This window comes from Eurosta solidaginis, chromosome 1 (assembly GCF_040869045.1).
Source record: "Eurosta solidaginis isolate ZX-2024a chromosome 1, ASM4086904v1, whole genome shotgun sequence".
NCBI classification, from domain to species: domain Eukaryota; kingdom Metazoa; phylum Arthropoda; class Insecta; order Diptera; family Tephritidae; genus Eurosta; species Eurosta solidaginis.
In genome coordinates this window covers 351576325-351594324 of record NC_090319.1, presented here as the reverse complement: position 1 = coordinate 351594324, position 18000 = coordinate 351576325, and the positions used below count along the sequence as shown (strand labels likewise).

The window sequence follows — 18000 nt, the reverse complement described above, 5'->3', positions numbered from 1 at the left end:
GGCCCCCACTCCGCTGGACGAACCAGGTGTTGACTGGCGCATTTGGTTGTACTGTCATAACTGTTTAAATGGTTAACCGATAATTAGGTAAGTAAGGTTTTGGCTATCCAAATCTCATACTTATAAATCCCTAGCCACACTTTTGGGATCCAATTCGAGGACAGTTTTTTCCTCTAGCAATTTCAGTCGGAGTAAGTGATAAAAGGCGCTGATACATGACAGAATGAACTTAACAACTATGGCATCCAGAGTGATTTCAAAAATCAGCTGCCGTATGTGCTAACCCGAACGTTTGAAATATATAAAAAAACTGACTCAAGTACTTGGTACTTTAAAAGGGGAAAATAACGAATCCAAAAACAGAAGCTAATAGGTTCATAAGCAGAGGTGCACCAAATGCATCTTTCCATTAATCAGAAAAGCGTAATGGCTGGTTGATTTGATATTCTCTACTCAGAAAATATCTCTATTTCAAACGCTAATTGGGTTTGCCTCATTTGCACAATATGTTTACATTAATTGCAACACATCTCTAAAAGATGATATTTCTTTTTTTTCTATTTTACTGATTGGTTTATATTCTTTATGCATGAATCAGTAGGTAAGCTATTAAAAACCTCATTAAGGATAAAATTTCATTAAATTGCATAATATTCAAAGGAAAAACTGTTTGGTATCTCATTTAGCTGAGATATAATACCAAGGATTTGCATCATAATTTAAAGCGTGTTAATCCACTCTTATTTGCATAAGTTAATGAAGTTGAAAAATTTAAGTAGGTACCTACCTTTGTAAGGATGTAAATATCTGTGGTCACATGCAATAATCGCATAAGTCCTATATTTTTACACGGAACATAGGCGATTATTGCTTATGACCACAAATATATAGGTGTTGAAAACGTCAAGTATAAGAATTTAAAAATTTAAGAGAAAAATGTTGGATTGATAGGAAGCGAAATAGTCAATTCCTTAAAATATAAGGTTTAACACCTTTTTCATTTTTAGTTCAGAAAGTTGCAATTGAATTTCCGAAACTTTCAATGAAATTCTACTCATCCGCCCTACCCTATACGGCTTGTTTAAAAGAAAGGTATACGAGGGATAAACAAATTAATAAACTTTTTACAGTCGGTCCATTTTTGTATAAGTATATATATTGTAACGAATTTTGGAAATTAATGATAACTATGCACCTGCTAATAACGTTTGAATCGCTGAACTGTCGAATAAATAACTTCAGTATCCAGTATTGCAAAATTTTCTTTATTTAGACTACTTTGGGAATGGTACTTCACAAATTTCAGTATACCTCACTACTAGTGTGTTTAAATCAAACTGTTTAGTTATTTCTCAGCTTGCGCTGCTTTTATACTCTCTGTTATGTCGTTCGTATAATTCTCCTATGGTCTAGACTTTTCCCGGGCATGCCTTCTGGAACAGTTGTATCTCATACTTGGTTATTTAGCTAAATGCGTGTGTATGTGTGAGTAACAACTTCTGCTCTTAGCTGATGACCACACAATCTCTATGCTTTTAGCTGCTGATTATGTGTATGAAATATTCTTCGTTGCCTTGTACATAAGTATGTCTGCTTGCCTTAATGTGTGCATGTACATAAGTGTGGCTGCTTGCTGTTTTTGTTGTTATGTTTATCTACTAACAGCATAGTGACGCTAACATTCGTTTCAATATATAGAGAGTAAAAATTTGTTAATGATAAGCAAAAATTAGATGCATTAACGAATTTTCTGGAAATCCGATATGAGCCTTGATAATTTAATCAATCCGATATATATGAGTATTGTGGCGAATACTATCAGTTTCCATACGCCACTATGCTGTAAGTAATAATTACTGGGCAACAAAAGCAGCAAGGCAAGCAGATGACACATATGTGTATACATAGAACCAAAAGAGAATATAAGATTCAGAGACGTTCAGCGCAAATTACTCAGGCATATGCACACAAATACATAGAAGGTTACAAAGAATATGATATGCAGAGCAGAACATAGCAATAAGTAGGGAATATGACCTTATATAAACCTCAATTATACATGTTTACAAAATCGAGAAATAAACTAGGAGCTATTCGAGAAGGCTGTTTCTTAAAATTCTACACTTATTTTTAATTTTAGTTCAGAAAGTTGCAATTGAAGCTCAGTGTTTTCAATTTAAGTTCAAATAATTATTATTTAAGCTCAGAAAATTAAAATGGATTTTTGAAAAATAATAATTGAAGTTCGGAAATTGCAACTGAAGTTGAGAATTAAAATTTTAAGTTCAGAAAATTTTAAAAAGTGTATTAAAATTAAAATTTTTGATTTACAATTGTATGTTTTTGAACCTCTAACAACATGTAAAAATTTTGAAATTCAATTGTATTTTTAACCGGTTTTATTTAGATTGACTTGACAGGCAGGCTGCATGCACGGCCGTTATGAACGAATCTTGTAATTAAAATTTAAGTAACTTTCCAATAAGCTACAACTTGAAACTTGGAATGTAGTTCAGAACCCGATGACAATGCAATAATAAGAAAAAATCGCCGCTAGGTGGCGCAAGGACCGAGATATTCGCAAAATTCGCGCTTGTGGACCGATTTGGCTCATATTTGGAACACATAATACATAAAAGAATAGAAATCGACCTGTGAAAAAAACTCTCCGCTAGGTGGCGCATGGATCGAGATATTCACAAAAATCGTATTTGTGGTCCGATTTGGCTCGTATTTGGAACGCATAATGCATGCAAGAATAGAAATCGACTTGTGAAAAAAAATCGCCGCTAGGTGGCGCATGGATCGATATATTCACAAAAATCGTATTTGTGGTCCGATTTGGCTCATGCTTGGAACACATAATATATACAAGAATAGAAAGCGACCTATCAAAAAAAATCGCCGCTGGTGGCGCAAGGATCGAGATATTCACAAAAATCGTATTTGTGGTCCGATTTGATTTGGTCCATATTTGGAACACATAATACATACATGAATAGAAAGCGACCTATGATGCCAGATTTGGCTCATATTTGGAACAAATATTGCATACAGTCCGGTAAAAGTGACATCAAAATATTTTGGAGTTGGAGGAGGGACAAGCATACGTGGCGCAGAGTCGAGTAAAGTCTTTGGAAGGATGATGTATTGAGGACTTATATTGTAACAAATTGTCAGGAAAGAGTCCTTGTAATAATGAGTCACTAAATGAACTAAGTAGAATGAGAAATAGTAGGGCAATAAATAAAGACTAAAAACTTGAAAATAAAATAATTGAAAAAAAAATTTTTAAGTTAAACGGTTTAATTGAAAACAATACTTACATGAAGTAATAATAATACGAAAATCTAGAAAATAATTAAGTAGGTCCTAGGTACTAGTCATCACACTCCTTATCAATCTAAGGCGTTGATCAGACAATTAAAAAAAAGCGTTGGACGCGTCATATTTCTATTCATAGTCATAAGTAAAACCAACTGAACCTTAATCAGGTTATGCTACGCCTAACATTTTTAGAAATTTCACGCGACCTACTTAATTATATTCTAGCTTTTCGTATTGTTATTATTTCATGTAAGTATTGTATTCAATAAAACCGTTTAACTTAAAAATTTTCTTTTTTATTTTTTTTATAAGCTTTTATTTACTTTCACTTTTGTTGTCTGTAATGGAATTTTGCAAGTTAAATTTGATACACTTCCCGGTGTCCGATTGAGCTGAAATTTTGCACACATGTATAACTCCGATGACAATGCAATATTACTTTGTTAGAATTCGATAAATTAATCGATAACACAGTTATCGGTAAAGATTTGTATTTACTTTGGCATAACAGCCTAAGTCCCATACAAACACGCCGGTACCTATCCGTGGATTGTGATATTTGGACGTGGTGAATCACGTGTCACGCGTGGTGAATCTCATCGCTTGCGAAAAGCGGAGACACAACCCTCTGTTGTATTTCTGTGTATAACCAACATAGCTGAATTTTTAAGGCTGTTTAACCCTGTAATCTTTTCTGTAATTTATTTTGCTTTTGGAAAAATTACCTATTTGAAAAAAGCTGGCTGAAAAATATTGGCATAACAGCTTAAGTTAAATCAAGAATGGAAAATCTTTGGAAAATTTGAGCAGATGTGGCAATTTCGCGCGTCCGTTGAACGAAATATTGACAATCTGCTGATCATCGCTAAGAAATTAGCGACATTCCATCAACTAAGCAGCACTTTAGCAATACTACTGTTATTATTTGGCCGCTCAAACACACAAATATTAATTGTGCATTAAATCTAAAATATACAAATACACCATAATAATTTACACGGCCAAAGCCATAATAATTCACACGGGTCATCAATTCTTTCTCTGATTCAAAATCTGAACTACCAGCGCTACCGTCAACAGCTCAGTGTCATCACTGCCAGTAGCGCCAATAACACCAAACTCGTGCCTGACACACAAAAGTCGTTTCACTCAATAGCGCAAGTAAAATGTACTACGCACTCACTACTAAGAAGCGTCCAAAATTCGCTTGGAGTAATTTCGTCAATGAGCTACCATTGAGCTGGCACCGCTTTGGCGCTGGCGCCATGCAATTTACATCACTAAAATTGCGCGAATGCCCAGGCTCATGACTTCAATACTTATATTTACAATGCTTTAAACTTTAAATACACCTCTGAAGTTGCTGCGCATAAAATGTGTACTAATAAATTCCAATACGCATTATACGCAGATGTAACTGATATATGTTTTTGTTTCACCCCCTATACTTATATTTAAAGCTTTTATAAGAACAAGCTTCTATTACTTGTTAATAAAACGAACTAAAAAGTAAAAAATAAAATTAAAGAAAAAAAAACGTTTTTAAAAATAAGCTATTATTATTTTGGTTAGTAAAATTAACTAAAAAGTAAACAATAAATTGACTCTAAAGAAATATAACACTTTATAAGTTCATTGTAAGCTTAAACGATAATTAGGCTTTTTCGTCTGCGACAAAAAAAATTCTATATTGTACATAATTATATATTTTTAACATTAAAACTTTACACCTAAATTATTAAATCTTACAGTTTATATCACAGTCCTAATTGTTCTAATAAAAGCGTGTTACATTGCGATAGCAAGAAAATGAGATCCTAAATGTTCTTAATTATACCATCAAAATTTAACACATTTTATATTAGAACAATTAGGGCTGTGATATAAACTGTAAGATTTAATAATTTAGGTGTAAAGTTTTAATGTTAAAAATATATAATTATGTACAATATAGAATTTTTTTGTCGCAGACGAAAAAGCCTAATTATCGTTTAAGCTTACAATGAACTTGTAAAGTGTTATATTTCTTTAGAGTCAATTTATTGTTTACTTTTTAGTTAATTTTATTAACCAAAATAATAAAAGCTTATTTTTAAAAAAGTTTTTTTTTCTTTAATTTTATTTTAACTTAAATTGGAAATTCTGAACTTGAAATGTGACTTACTGAGCTTCGATTGAAAATTCTGAACTTCAGTTGTAATTTACTAAACTTCAATGATAGCTTTCTTAGCTATTAGACTCTGGGGGAAATAAGCAATTAGGGCAGCTAAGAGTACAAAAGTAGCGCAAGCTAAGGAGTATTAATCATTTCGGTTTTAAAAATTGTAAGTAAGGTACGAGTAATTTACTTGTGAAGCACTACTACCGTAGTAGTGATGTAAATAAATAACATTTTGTGATAATGAATACTTGATTTATTTATGAGACAGTAAAGAGATTCGAACGATAACAAAGGGTGCAGGATAATCAATACATTTTTAAGACTCGTTGCAGTATTTTTTCTCCTGCCGTCTTGTAATGGATGTACAAAAATGTTCTGGGTTCTTGGAGTTATTCTGTCAAAGATTTCGTATGTCTGGACTCAATTCTTTTATTTTTTTAATCGATAAGCAATCCTAATCAAATGAGCAATCTTCAGGTTTTTGAAAATGATAGTATGCGATTGATATATTTGATGCGTATATTTTAAAGGGCTCTAACAGCCTTTAAACCCATATTTTGTTATTTCTCATAGAATTTTCTTACAAGCAAGCCGTACCCTTCACTGAATGTTTCTGAACTTCACTTAGAATTTTTCGAACTTCAAATAAAACATTTTGAACTACACACAAATAAAAATTCTCATTTACAGCTTTAATTTACTGAACTTCAATTTTAATTGTCTGAACTTCAATTCTGAGCTTTAATTGCAAACTTGTGAGCTACAAATAGAAACTCTGAAATTCAATTTCATTTTTCTTAATCACCGCCAAAGGGTGAACCCGTTTAGAATTTTTTTTCTCTAATTAACAAAAACTTCTTTCTAAATGTTTGATGTTGTTTTGACGGGAAATTGAATCCAGAGTCTTCCATATGGTAGGCGGAACACGCTATCACCACAACACGGCGGCCTCTTGCATACTTACTTAAAAAAATGGCTGAGAATGCATTCAATAGCTGGCGAACTGTTGTTTTATCGTTTGGTTCTCAGCGAACAAACACAAAAACTGGTTTGTTTAAATTGTCGTTCTTTTGTAAACGACGGACTAAGTTTTTTTTTTTAGTAAAACAAAATGAATGTTTTAAAGTTGAATTGCTATTAAGAAATATTTTCGTGTTATCATTAGTTTTTGATTTGTTGCAATGTAACAGTGGACACATAATAATAGATTCGTTCAGTGCCGGTGAGGTCCTCGTGGACCGGCCACTTCAAACTTAGCAACAATTTTGTGATTTTTCGCCATATTTGGACTAACTGCCACTCCCGTTAATGTTATATAGAAAATAGTCCTCGAACTATTTTAAGCGTTCTGTGCGGATTTAAAACATCTATGCAACGAATCAAACTAGTTCCAAACTAGCGCGGATCTATCGCATTTTGGGCGGTACTAGTTCAAGTTCTGTTCCCTTACCATGATGATTCAATCCAAATGCATAGAATTTAGACTAAAACGCTGTTCGTACAAGCGTGATCTCAAACTGTCCTGCTTTTCATCCGGTTAACACTAGTTCTAATTTTATTTTCGGGAATTAAATATAAAAAAATTATTTTTAAAGATGTAAAGATTCGAACAAATGTGGAAGGAAAAGGAGAAGTGACTATTTATTGAAGTAGGAACTTGATTTGATGGTTAACTTCTTGATTTGTAGATTCCCTTTGCAGTCCAACGGGAAACTCTCTTGTTCTCGATTAGCTCAGTTAACGGCGTCTTTGTAACTTTAGCTCTACCTACCAATTCATTCACATCAACTTGCAGCACTTCATGTAGTAGAGCGTCTGTCGATTTGTCTCACAGGTACTCTTGTCGTGTACCTTCTGATATTTTGTGACTTATAGGCCATAAATATCTGGCCAGTTTGGGGACATATTATGTATGTATTTGTTTTGAAAACATGCCTCACTTTGCTTTCTTAGGCCAAAATATCTCTCAAACTGTAGAAATATAAATTTGTTGACACAATCGAAGAAATAGTATATTAAGCCCAAAATATTCAGTTAGCTAAACCAATTTTGTAACTAAGGTTGCATTTACCACATGCTAATCGAATGAGTCTACCGCGTTTTTTGTGTGAGTGTTTAGATATTGAAACTGTTGAGGTTACTTAGATATAGTGTACGATTACGTAATACTGGCAGTAGAAACGTTTGGATATAAGCGCATATGCGGCTTTATGACGTTAGAATTAACTGCGTTTTTTATACCCAGCTGTACATGTACACGGGGTATTATAACTTTGATTGCATAACGGTTGGTTGTACAGGTAAAAAGGAATCGAGATAGATATAGACTTCTATATATCAAAATCATCAGTATCGAGAAAAAAAATTGATTGAGCCATATCCGTTCGTCCGTCCGTTAACACGATAACTTGAGTAAATATTGAGATAACTTCACCAAATTTGGTACGCGAGCTTATCTGGGCTCAGAATAGATTGGCATTGAAAATGAGTGAAATCGGATGATAACCACGCCCACTTTTTATACATATAACATTTTGAAAAACAGAAAAAACCTGATTATTTAGTAAATAATACACCTAGAATGTTGAAATTTGACGTGTGGAATTGATATCGAGATCCTTGATAAAAGTTTGGAAATAATTTTTAAAATGGACGTGGCACCGCCCACTTGTGATAAAATCAATTTTACAAATATTATTAATCATAAATCAAAAATCGTTAAACCCATCGTAACAAAATTTGGCAGAGGTGGCCTCTGGTGTAAGAATGCTTTGAAGAAAAATTAACGAAATCGGTTAAGGACCAAGCCCATTTTTATATAAAAGATTTTTAAAAGGGTCCTGGACGAATAAAATAAGCTATATCTTTGCAAAAAAGAGCTTTATATCAATGGTATTTCATTTCCCAAGTGGATATGTAAAAATAAATTGGAAAACCTTCAACTCGAAGAAAAATTAGTTCAGAATAGAACCAAATGTATATCTAATTAAAGAGATACAAGCTCATTTAATTTAATTTGCCGGCATTTTATTTCTTCCATAAAAAACAGGAACTATCTCGTTTAAGGATGGAGGAACATTTACCAACATGTATCGTTAAGAAGGAACAAGAAATTACTGTGTTGATTGGAATCTGGTGCATTCCAACAACGTAAAAAACATGCTTTTTCATAAGTCACTGACCGGAATTATATGCATTCCGGCAGTATACGATTTCGGTATTAGATCTTATTTCTGCTCATATTTCTTATTATTATTTTATTCTGAAATTAAAGTGCAATTTTCATAAATATATCTTTGTTTGTAATATAACATTGTTGAAATTTCGATATATCTTAAATTTTGTCTTTTGAGTTGTATATTTATATATCTTTTATATTATGCAGTCGACCATAGTTTGTTGTTGTTGTTGTTGTTGTAGCGATTAGGTTACTCCACGAAGGCTTTGGGGAGTGTTATCCAGGCATGCTTAACGAACGAAACAATATCATTTCGTTACGATAATCAACGTTAATAAACGAAACGAAGTCATTTCGTTTCGTTTATTAACGTTAAGAACGCGAAATTAACGTTAATTTGACGATCTTAACGTTAATAAACGAAACGAAGTGACTTCGTGTCGTTTATGAACGTTGATTATCGTAACGAAATGATATCGTTTCGTTCGTTAAGCATGCCTGGTGTTATCCATGTGATGGTCCTTTGTCGGATACAGATCCGATACGCTCCGGTAACACAGCACCATTAAGGTGCTGGCCCGACCATCTCGGGAACGATTTATATGGCCACATTAAACCTTCAGGCCATCCCTCCCTCCCCACCCCCAAGTTCCATGAGCACCTTGGGGTCGCCAGAGCCTCGTCTGTTAGTGAAACGGGATTCGCCGCTCGAAGGTGAGGTTGACAATTGGGTTGGAGAAGCTATATATTGCGCTACACAACCCCTTGAATCCCACCATAGTTTGTCGTCAACTTTAAATAATAAATAAATAAAATAAATGTATTATTGCGCAGCCTTGTAACACTATTCAGCACACAAAACAAACAACAGCAGCATTTCAAGTATACAGTTGGGTATGTAACGTTTGGTTTCACCCGTACTTAGACTTCCTTACTTGGTTTTATTAAATGCGATATATTCAAGCGTGAACCATACATAAAACTCCCATATGTAGTGACAATTCGTAAAGGTAAATCTCATTACTTCATTTTTTTACAAATTTTAATAACTTTTACGGCCTGAAGCGTATGCGGGCTCTTTTTTCTTTCTTTTAATTACAAATAATTTTCAGCATACATTCATTATGCATTGTACCCCTTAAAAAATGTGTACGGTATTGAAAGATTTGTTAAGCGTAATACAAAGCTTCACAGCTTTACCAACTCTATTGCCAACTTTATCTAGCAGGCGAGGCTCTGGCATCCCCATGTTTTTCATTTAACTTTCACATTCGAGGTTTTCGGGACAGTACCTTATTGATGCTTGTTACCAGAATGTACAGCATTTTTAACCCGCAAAGGAACATCAAAAACGATGACACTCCTCAACACCTTCAGAGAGTGTCTTAATCAATAAAAGAAAAGAAAAGATTTGCTACTTCTGTAAGAGGCTTATTAAACAAAGATAAGAAGGTTGTATGTTTCAATATTCCTTATAAAATATCTAATTATTTAAAATTCACATCTCCTTTGAGTGTTAGTCAGATAAATATATGTATGAAGATTCCAAGTAACGCATTAGATGCATTATAACTACAAATATAAAATATCACATGAATTATCTCTTTAAGCGTTGTCGTTTTGCAGACCACGGAAAGCTGTCATTGTACTTCCCAACTTTTATTATCACTCACATAGTTTTTTGTTGGCATATCCTCCAGCAGCAACTATATTCATCATCTGCATAAAACCTGATTTTCCATTGAAATGTTGACGCTTGCTAAAAGTACTTTAATGCGTTTGAGCTTCATTTGTTTGAACGTTGGCTTATTTGTATACAAATTTTTCATATGCTTAAAATTTTATTCATATCCTTCATTAAAACTTGTCAGTTATTTGGTACTATATTTTTCATTCCAACCGTCTTTTATAGTGATAGGCGCCAACGGCATTTTCACGGCATCATGTAAAATTAAATGATGGGAATAAATTAAAAAATATCTTTTTCGCTGAAATTAATATCGTTTTATTTTTGAATTAAACAACTACGTTTTTTTTTTTTTCATAAAAAATTTCAACTTATTAATACATTTAATTTACTTGTACACAAAGCGCTACCACCTTGCTGTCGAAAGCCAAAGTATTCAGCAAATATTTTGGTTCATTGACTATAGTCTTGTGGAGTTATTCATACTAGTCAGTTTTTTAATAGTTCATTTGTGCGAACGCTTTCAGCCAGCAATTTGCTAAGCACACTTCAGCTATAAGAGCTGAATGTCGTACCCGACATCAGCATGATTTCGCTAAAATGCGTAGCACTACCACCACGATAAACGCCGATAACACTCAGATAAATTACGGACTGAACTACCAAAAAGTCCATCATAGGACGGTGCCCTGACACTTGAACTGACAAAAGCTTTTGACACAGTCGACCACCGCGCACTACTCCAAGACATAGAAGTTTTGGCACTTCCCCCTTGTCTAAAAAGATGAACCGCAAATTATCTGCGTGGTGGCAAGCGTCACTTCAAATAAACAATGAAACCTCAAAACCTGGGTGAATTAAACAGGGGTGATGGAGGGTGTTGTTCTATCTCTGATGCAGTTTGTTTATACATATCACAGCCCCCTTCAACACTATATCGACGACTGCACGATAGTGTCAACAGACCCTGGCACCTCAATATATGAATAAGTTTCCAACAAAATTGTTATCGACCCCACATTTGCTTCAATTGACAGGCTGGCTGGTTGGCTGGCACGAATTTTGCAATTGAAATTTAAGTGACTTACCGATAAGCCACAAGTTTGAAACTTGGAATATAGTTCAGAATCTGAGGACAATGCAATAATAAGGAAAAAAAAATCCGCTAGGTGGCGCATGGATCGAAATATTTCAAAAAATCGTATTCGTGGTCGGATTTTTTCCATATTTGGAACACATAATACATACATGAATAGAAAGCGACCTATGAAAAAAATCGCCGCTAGGTGGCGCAATATTAAAAAATCGTATTTGTGGTCCAATTTGGCTCATATTTGGAACACATAATATATACATGAATAGAAAGCGGCCTATGATGTCCGATTTCGCTCATATTTGGAACAAATATTACATACAGTCCGGTAGAGGTGACATCAAAAGATTTTGGAGTTCGAGGAGGGACAAGCATACGTGGCGCAGAGTCGAGTAAAGTCTTTAGAAGGATTATGTATTGAGGACTTAGATTGTAACAAATTGCCAGGAAAGAGTCCTTGTAATAATGAGTCACTAAATGAACTAAATAGAATGAGAAATAATAGGCTATTAACAGACAGGGCAAAACGAGCTAGGGGTAAGCCGGAGCTTTTCGTGCTCTCAAGAAAAGTGATGATTACCTTCTTAAACATACACAACTTAAACGGCACAACGCTAAATCTCTATTCTGAAGCCAAAATCCTTGGCATGATAATCAACTCTAAATTAAAATGGAAAAGGGACCTTGAGGTGAGAAAAATGGAAGCTCTGGCAGCACACTACACCTGCAAAAGAGTTTCTGGTGTATACCAGTCAGAGGTCTATGTCATAGAAGGAGCAGCCAGACTGCTCCAGAACGGTATGTTGATAAAATCGGACATATTACGGAGATGTGGAGCCTCTCTGACGTCCATAACATTTAGGTGCCACATTTTTATGGGTCCCAGGGATCAGCGATACTGCATGAAATGAATTTGCAGATACGATGTCCAGGGATAAAAAGGGGAATATTAGATTAGTGAAACGAACACGATTTGGACCAACCGGAATAACTGCGCCGTCTCAAGGTCCTTATGGCTATGTTTGCATAGGAAAGAAACTCTCTTCCTTCTCAAGCTAAACAAGTCTGCAATGAAAAAACTTATTTATGTTATCACAGGTTATTACGCTATTTCACCAATGCTCCGACGGTGACCCATACAAACAAAGCTACCTCGGCAGAAGCTGTCAGCATGAGGAGGATGAGAAGTCGATTCATCATTTTCTCTGCCGATGTCTAGGACTGCAAACAAGACGACTGAGATATCTAAACATACTGTTTTTTTACAGTTGGAAAAGTGGATATTTCACTGCTACTTAGGGCTATAAAAAAGGTGTGGTTCGTTAAGGACTACTAGGAAGTTATCTTGTTGGACGAATGTGGCGCCACCCAGAGCTAACTGAGACCATTTATATTGGACAAAAATATCCCCAAATAGAACTTTGGGAAATTCCCTAGCACGCCCTCTTAACCTTTTCTCGTCAAACATTGTACGGAACAGCAAAACAGGACAGGAATTTCAGCAAAACTAAAAATATTTGGAAAGAAGTATGAACTGCGTTTTTCCAGCAAGTGCTCGATATTATTATTATTATTATTATTATTATTATTATTATTATTATTATTATTATTATTATTATTATTATTATTAGCCTTGGAAGCACCGCGACCTTTGTGCAGATCTATTGTGCATGACTTTTCAGCCTAATTTTATATCTGGAGGCTTTTGATGTATCTAAATAACAGGCTTTTTACTCCATATCACATAGGGATTAATAGTCACACCGCCTAGCTGAGAGAGCCTCTGCCTGGCCAGAGCGACGCATTCGCGGAGAATGTGCACCGCCGTTTCATCTTCCAGCTCACATAAATGACAAATTTGGGTATCGGATAGATTTAACTTACTTAGGTGATATCGTAGACCACAGTGTCCCGTATAGTACCCAGTGACAGTTCTTAGGTCTTCCCTGCTTAGAATAATGAGTTTGGCTTTTCGTTGCTGGAAATATAAACAGTTTGGCCTGTCTTTGCCCTGGGTAGTCAATCCATTGATGTCTGAGTTATATAGTTTCCGAGCTCCTGTTCCTCCGTCAACGAATTTCGATCCATCCGTGAACCAGACCTCTGATTCAGGGTCATTATAAGGATTCCATGTTTTCCATTATTTCCATATGCCCTATGATATTTCCTGGCTTCAACTCGGAAATATTTGGAAATCCTAGTGCGCCTAGTGTTGCTTCTTTCTCTATCGTAATAGGGAAGGGAGGTATTCCCACTAAAGCACTAAGTGCATCAGCAGGGGCCATTCTCATTGCAGCCGTTATGCCAATGCAAATTATTCGATGCAGTTTGCTTAGTTTTACTGTTGCCGTTCTTTGCGTGGACTGCTGTCACCAAACTAGGGAAGCATATGTGACTGTTGGCCTTACAACTGTATTAAATGTCCAGTATACCATTTCTGGAGATATCCCCCATGTTTTGCCGTAGAGTCGAGTACAGGCGAAGAAAGCTTTTGTTGCTTTCTTTGGTATAGCATCCAAATGAACATTCCACGTGAGGGTTCTATCCAGTGTGACTCCTAGGTAGCCTAGCCTTTGAGAATTGTATTTTTGTACCACCAAGGAATGTTACTGGGATGGATGCTTTCCAACAGTTTTGTTAGGTTTGATAGACACTCCTGTGGTATCGCACCACCTCTCTATGATGCGAAGGGCTTGTTGCATGCGATCTGATATTTTTTCCTCGTGCATGTGCATCCCTGTGATATACATGTATAATTAATTGAACCCAATGTATTACATTTGGCGAGGGTTACCAAGTCTTATAGAAAATTCCATGTTTGGCGCAGGGTGTACCATATGAATTCTTAAAGTTTTCTGCTTTAACCAAAGGCATTTGTTTAGCAGTAATCTTAAATTATTAAGTTGTTATTTGAGACTGAAATATAAAATATAATAAAAAATGTTCGTTAGTATGCACTTGATGGTAATTGCTTTATCACACATATTTTCTTCTTGGTATCCTTGCAGATGAATGACACATTCCAACAACCTGGTAGGTGGCATGACTTTATTTTAACACCCGAGCATCGTCCTGCTTCGGAGCCATTAACCCATATTATGTCCTACACCATAAAAAATCTGCATCCCGGAGCTTACTATGAAGCGATAGTGCAAGCGAAAAATCGTTACGGCTGGAACGAGGTGAGAAATAGAAAACATGTATCTTGTAGATACAAATACTTATACACATTTATAAAAAACACTGTTTTACTCTTTAACATGTACATACATATTGAGGTATATTCTAGTGCTGTGATTTCATCTGCCATATTATTTTTATTTACACAAAACGAATAAGTAATAGGAGGACTCATGTAACCTTATTGCCTTATAAAGTGTGTAAACGTATAAATTTATCTAGTGCGTAAACGAGCTGTCAAAATTTGTATGAAAAATCATTTACACAATTTGTATAAATTTACGCGCACATTTCATTGTGTAAACGCGGTAAACTCAAAGGAATGCAACCTTGCAGACATTACAGCAGACATTTTCATCAGAAATCTCCAACATCAGCAAGTCAGTTAAAAGTATATCTTAGTAAAGACGTTTTAGTTTTGATTTTTCACTTAAACTTGGTATTTTTTAATTTGTATAACAATCCAAAAATTTTTTTGCCATTAATACAGTTGATAAACAATTAAGTTTATCAAGAATATTACTGGGTGCGTTCATATAATAGCGTGTGTAAATTGATATAATTTTACACCTTATAAGTTTATATGATTTCATGAGTCCCCCTAATATTCTGCCAATCACTCATTTTGTGCTGCCCTATCATACAAATGCTCACATAGCATACACTTTTATTTACGAACATCGTAAACTTTACTCGATTACTTTATCTTAATCTATGGGTTGCGTTTACAAGTTACTATTCACTAGTTAGGGCTCTTTAGCCGCAATTGAACAAGTCACAGATTCCACAACATAAGCTGTTACTATGAGTTGTTATATTCTTTTCATGCATGCCCCCACTTACATGGTCGTGCTGTGCCGTTACTAGGGTGTTGTTCAAAGAAAATTTGTTTAACCTAGGAATATATACAAACGTTTATCTATTAGCTATATTTTAATTGAGATAATCTCATTCCTTGTCGAATTGGAGACAAAGCGGTTTTGGCGACGTGCCACCCTCAATGCCATTTTTTGAATAAACACTGAAGATAGCACAACGCCGAAGCCTGCTTTTCTCCCAACTAAATTTGACAAGGGTTGATGGGAAATCGTTCCAACATACGTCAGTTGTGCACACTGTCGAATGAGCAACAAAACAGTAAGAATAATTTAAAATTTTTTATTTTACTTTTTTTGCTTTTTGTTTAATTTAAATTTTTTTCACTTACTTTCATTTTTCTGATTCAGTAAGATAAATAATTTTTTTCTTTTGATTAATTTTTTAATTTATTGTATTAAATTTGTTATTCTTTGAATGTTTTAATTTCGCTAACTACTGTCTTATTATTATATTATTTTATTTTATTTTATTTTGTTTTATTTTATTTTATTTTATTTTATTTTATTTTATTTAAATTTATTTTATTTTATTTCATTCTGATTTATTAATTTAAATTTATCTTATTAATCACATATGTTTGTATTTGTTTTTTTATTTTTTATTTATTTTATGTTACTTTATTTTATTTATTTTCTTTTGTCTTATTTTATTTAATAAAATAAATAAATACTTGTTGCGATTTACCTACAGAAAGATTTAGACCTAGTTTCTCTTCTAACTTGCGTTGCCCTTCTTTTAAATATTTCCTCCAAATTGACGTGACGGGACCCCGTTTAGAAACTCTTTTTCTAAATGAAAAACCTGTTTTCTACTTTGCCCCGTTGTTGAACCCAGTTGAACAATTTGTTTCCTGTCACCCTCATTCACGCTTATCTTATACTCAACAATTTCTTTACACTCGTCTTCTTACTTCAGCAATTATTTATTGGACACTTACTCACAAGTTTCTTTCCACTCTTTTTCGTTACTTTGATTGCAGGTCAGCGATATCTTTCAATTTATTGTCGCTAGCAATACCATGGATATACCACCAGAAGATGCCGAAGTGGTGGCCAGTTCCAAGTCGCGTAGCAATTCAGCAGCGGCCACCAGTACGCTACTGCCAACACACGCGCAAAGCCGAACAGTTGCCTGGTGTACGCTTCTTACAGTTATGGCGAGTTGCTTTCTTCTGCATAGGCAACAACGACAAATATATCTTAACGTGGGATAAATGATGTGAGATGGAGTAAGGATATGAGTGAGTGGACGAATGAAAATAAATTTGAAGATGGTAAATTAATTTTACGCAAAAAATCGTAATTCGATGCTTTTCGCTGACAATTTATATTCAATTTAAGTGAGAAGCAAAGGGGGAAAGCATTTAAGAAAATAAGATTTAATATATGTATGTACTTGTATGTAATTATATTTAAGACTAAAAAGGACGATATTTAAGAGAGTAATTTCAATGAAATAAGGTTGAGGTTTAAGTATTTTCCATATGCTGATAGATGTAGGAATAAACCCAAGTTGTTTTGTGAAGAAATTAATTTGTGGACAATTTTTTTTAGCCGATAATAATTTGTATTTTAAGAATTTTAAGCACGTCAATACACGGCTCAAAATTACTAAATTGGTGGAAAATATTGACAGCAAGTACCTATATTTATTTGCATATGTACAAATAATAACGATGACTCGGCACGATATGTCTCCACCAGAGATGGGGGTAGTGCATTAATGCACAAGCCTTCATTCACAGTTGAGTGGTAATGCAAAAAATATCAGCTTCACTGAGCTGTGGTGGTAGTGTAGCTGCTAAATTGTTCACTCAAATTTGAAAGCTGGAAGTGAAGATACTTTCAGCATCAGCTTAATGCACAAGAATTTTCTTCGCTGATTTGAGTGGAGGCATAGAGAACTTCCAATAATTATATTATTTGTTTTTCACTCAGATGAACGGTGGTAAAAAAATAAAATTACTGCAATAAATTCTTTTTAGTTGAAGTGCAGAAAAGCTGCACTATCACTTTAGTGATAAAAAAGTTCGCATTCACATTTTTCCAAATGATAATGATAGTTTAATGCAATCAAAATTTAGTTCCACCCAACTATTATCTCCGTAAAGTAATCATATATACGATCTAAGGTTCGAATAGAGCTGACATAGTTTTTGTTGCATGACAATTTTTTCAAATAATAATAGAAACACATTTTTTTTCAACTCAACTGCCATAGCTCGTTGTTCGTGTCTTGTGGTGCTAAGCTCCTTCTTCAGCCACGTTTTGGCGACGTTGTTGTAGTTGTTTTGATAGATAAATTGCACCAAATCATTGGCACTGTTCGTACTTAGTCACATTTTCTTCTAAACTGCTTAGTTACTGTTGTCTTTGTTCTGACCTGAACTGTTTTTCTTGTTAGAAACATCTACTGCTGTTGTGTGTATGAGGACGGACGTTCAAGTTGAGATTATTATAGAAGTCATTGCCTGTTGGCTACAACAACCTTTATGG

The 18000-nt window shown here is 34.5% G+C and overlaps 1 protein-coding gene across 1 annotated transcript in view; it reads left to right on the top strand.

The window, feature by feature from the left end:
- klg (klingon) overlaps positions 1-17795 on the top strand; it is a 561744-nt gene extending 543949 nt beyond the window's left edge. Inside the window, exons 10-11 of the mRNA XM_067762653.1 lie at positions 14455-14628; positions 16485-17795. Of these exons, the coding sequence (XP_067618754.1) occupies positions 14455-14628; positions 16485-16718 (408 nt within the window). The 3' untranslated portion in view covers positions 16719-17795. The remainder of the gene's footprint in view (positions 1-14454; positions 14629-16484) is intronic.
- The last annotated feature ends 205 nt before the right edge of the window (positions 17796-18000 follow it).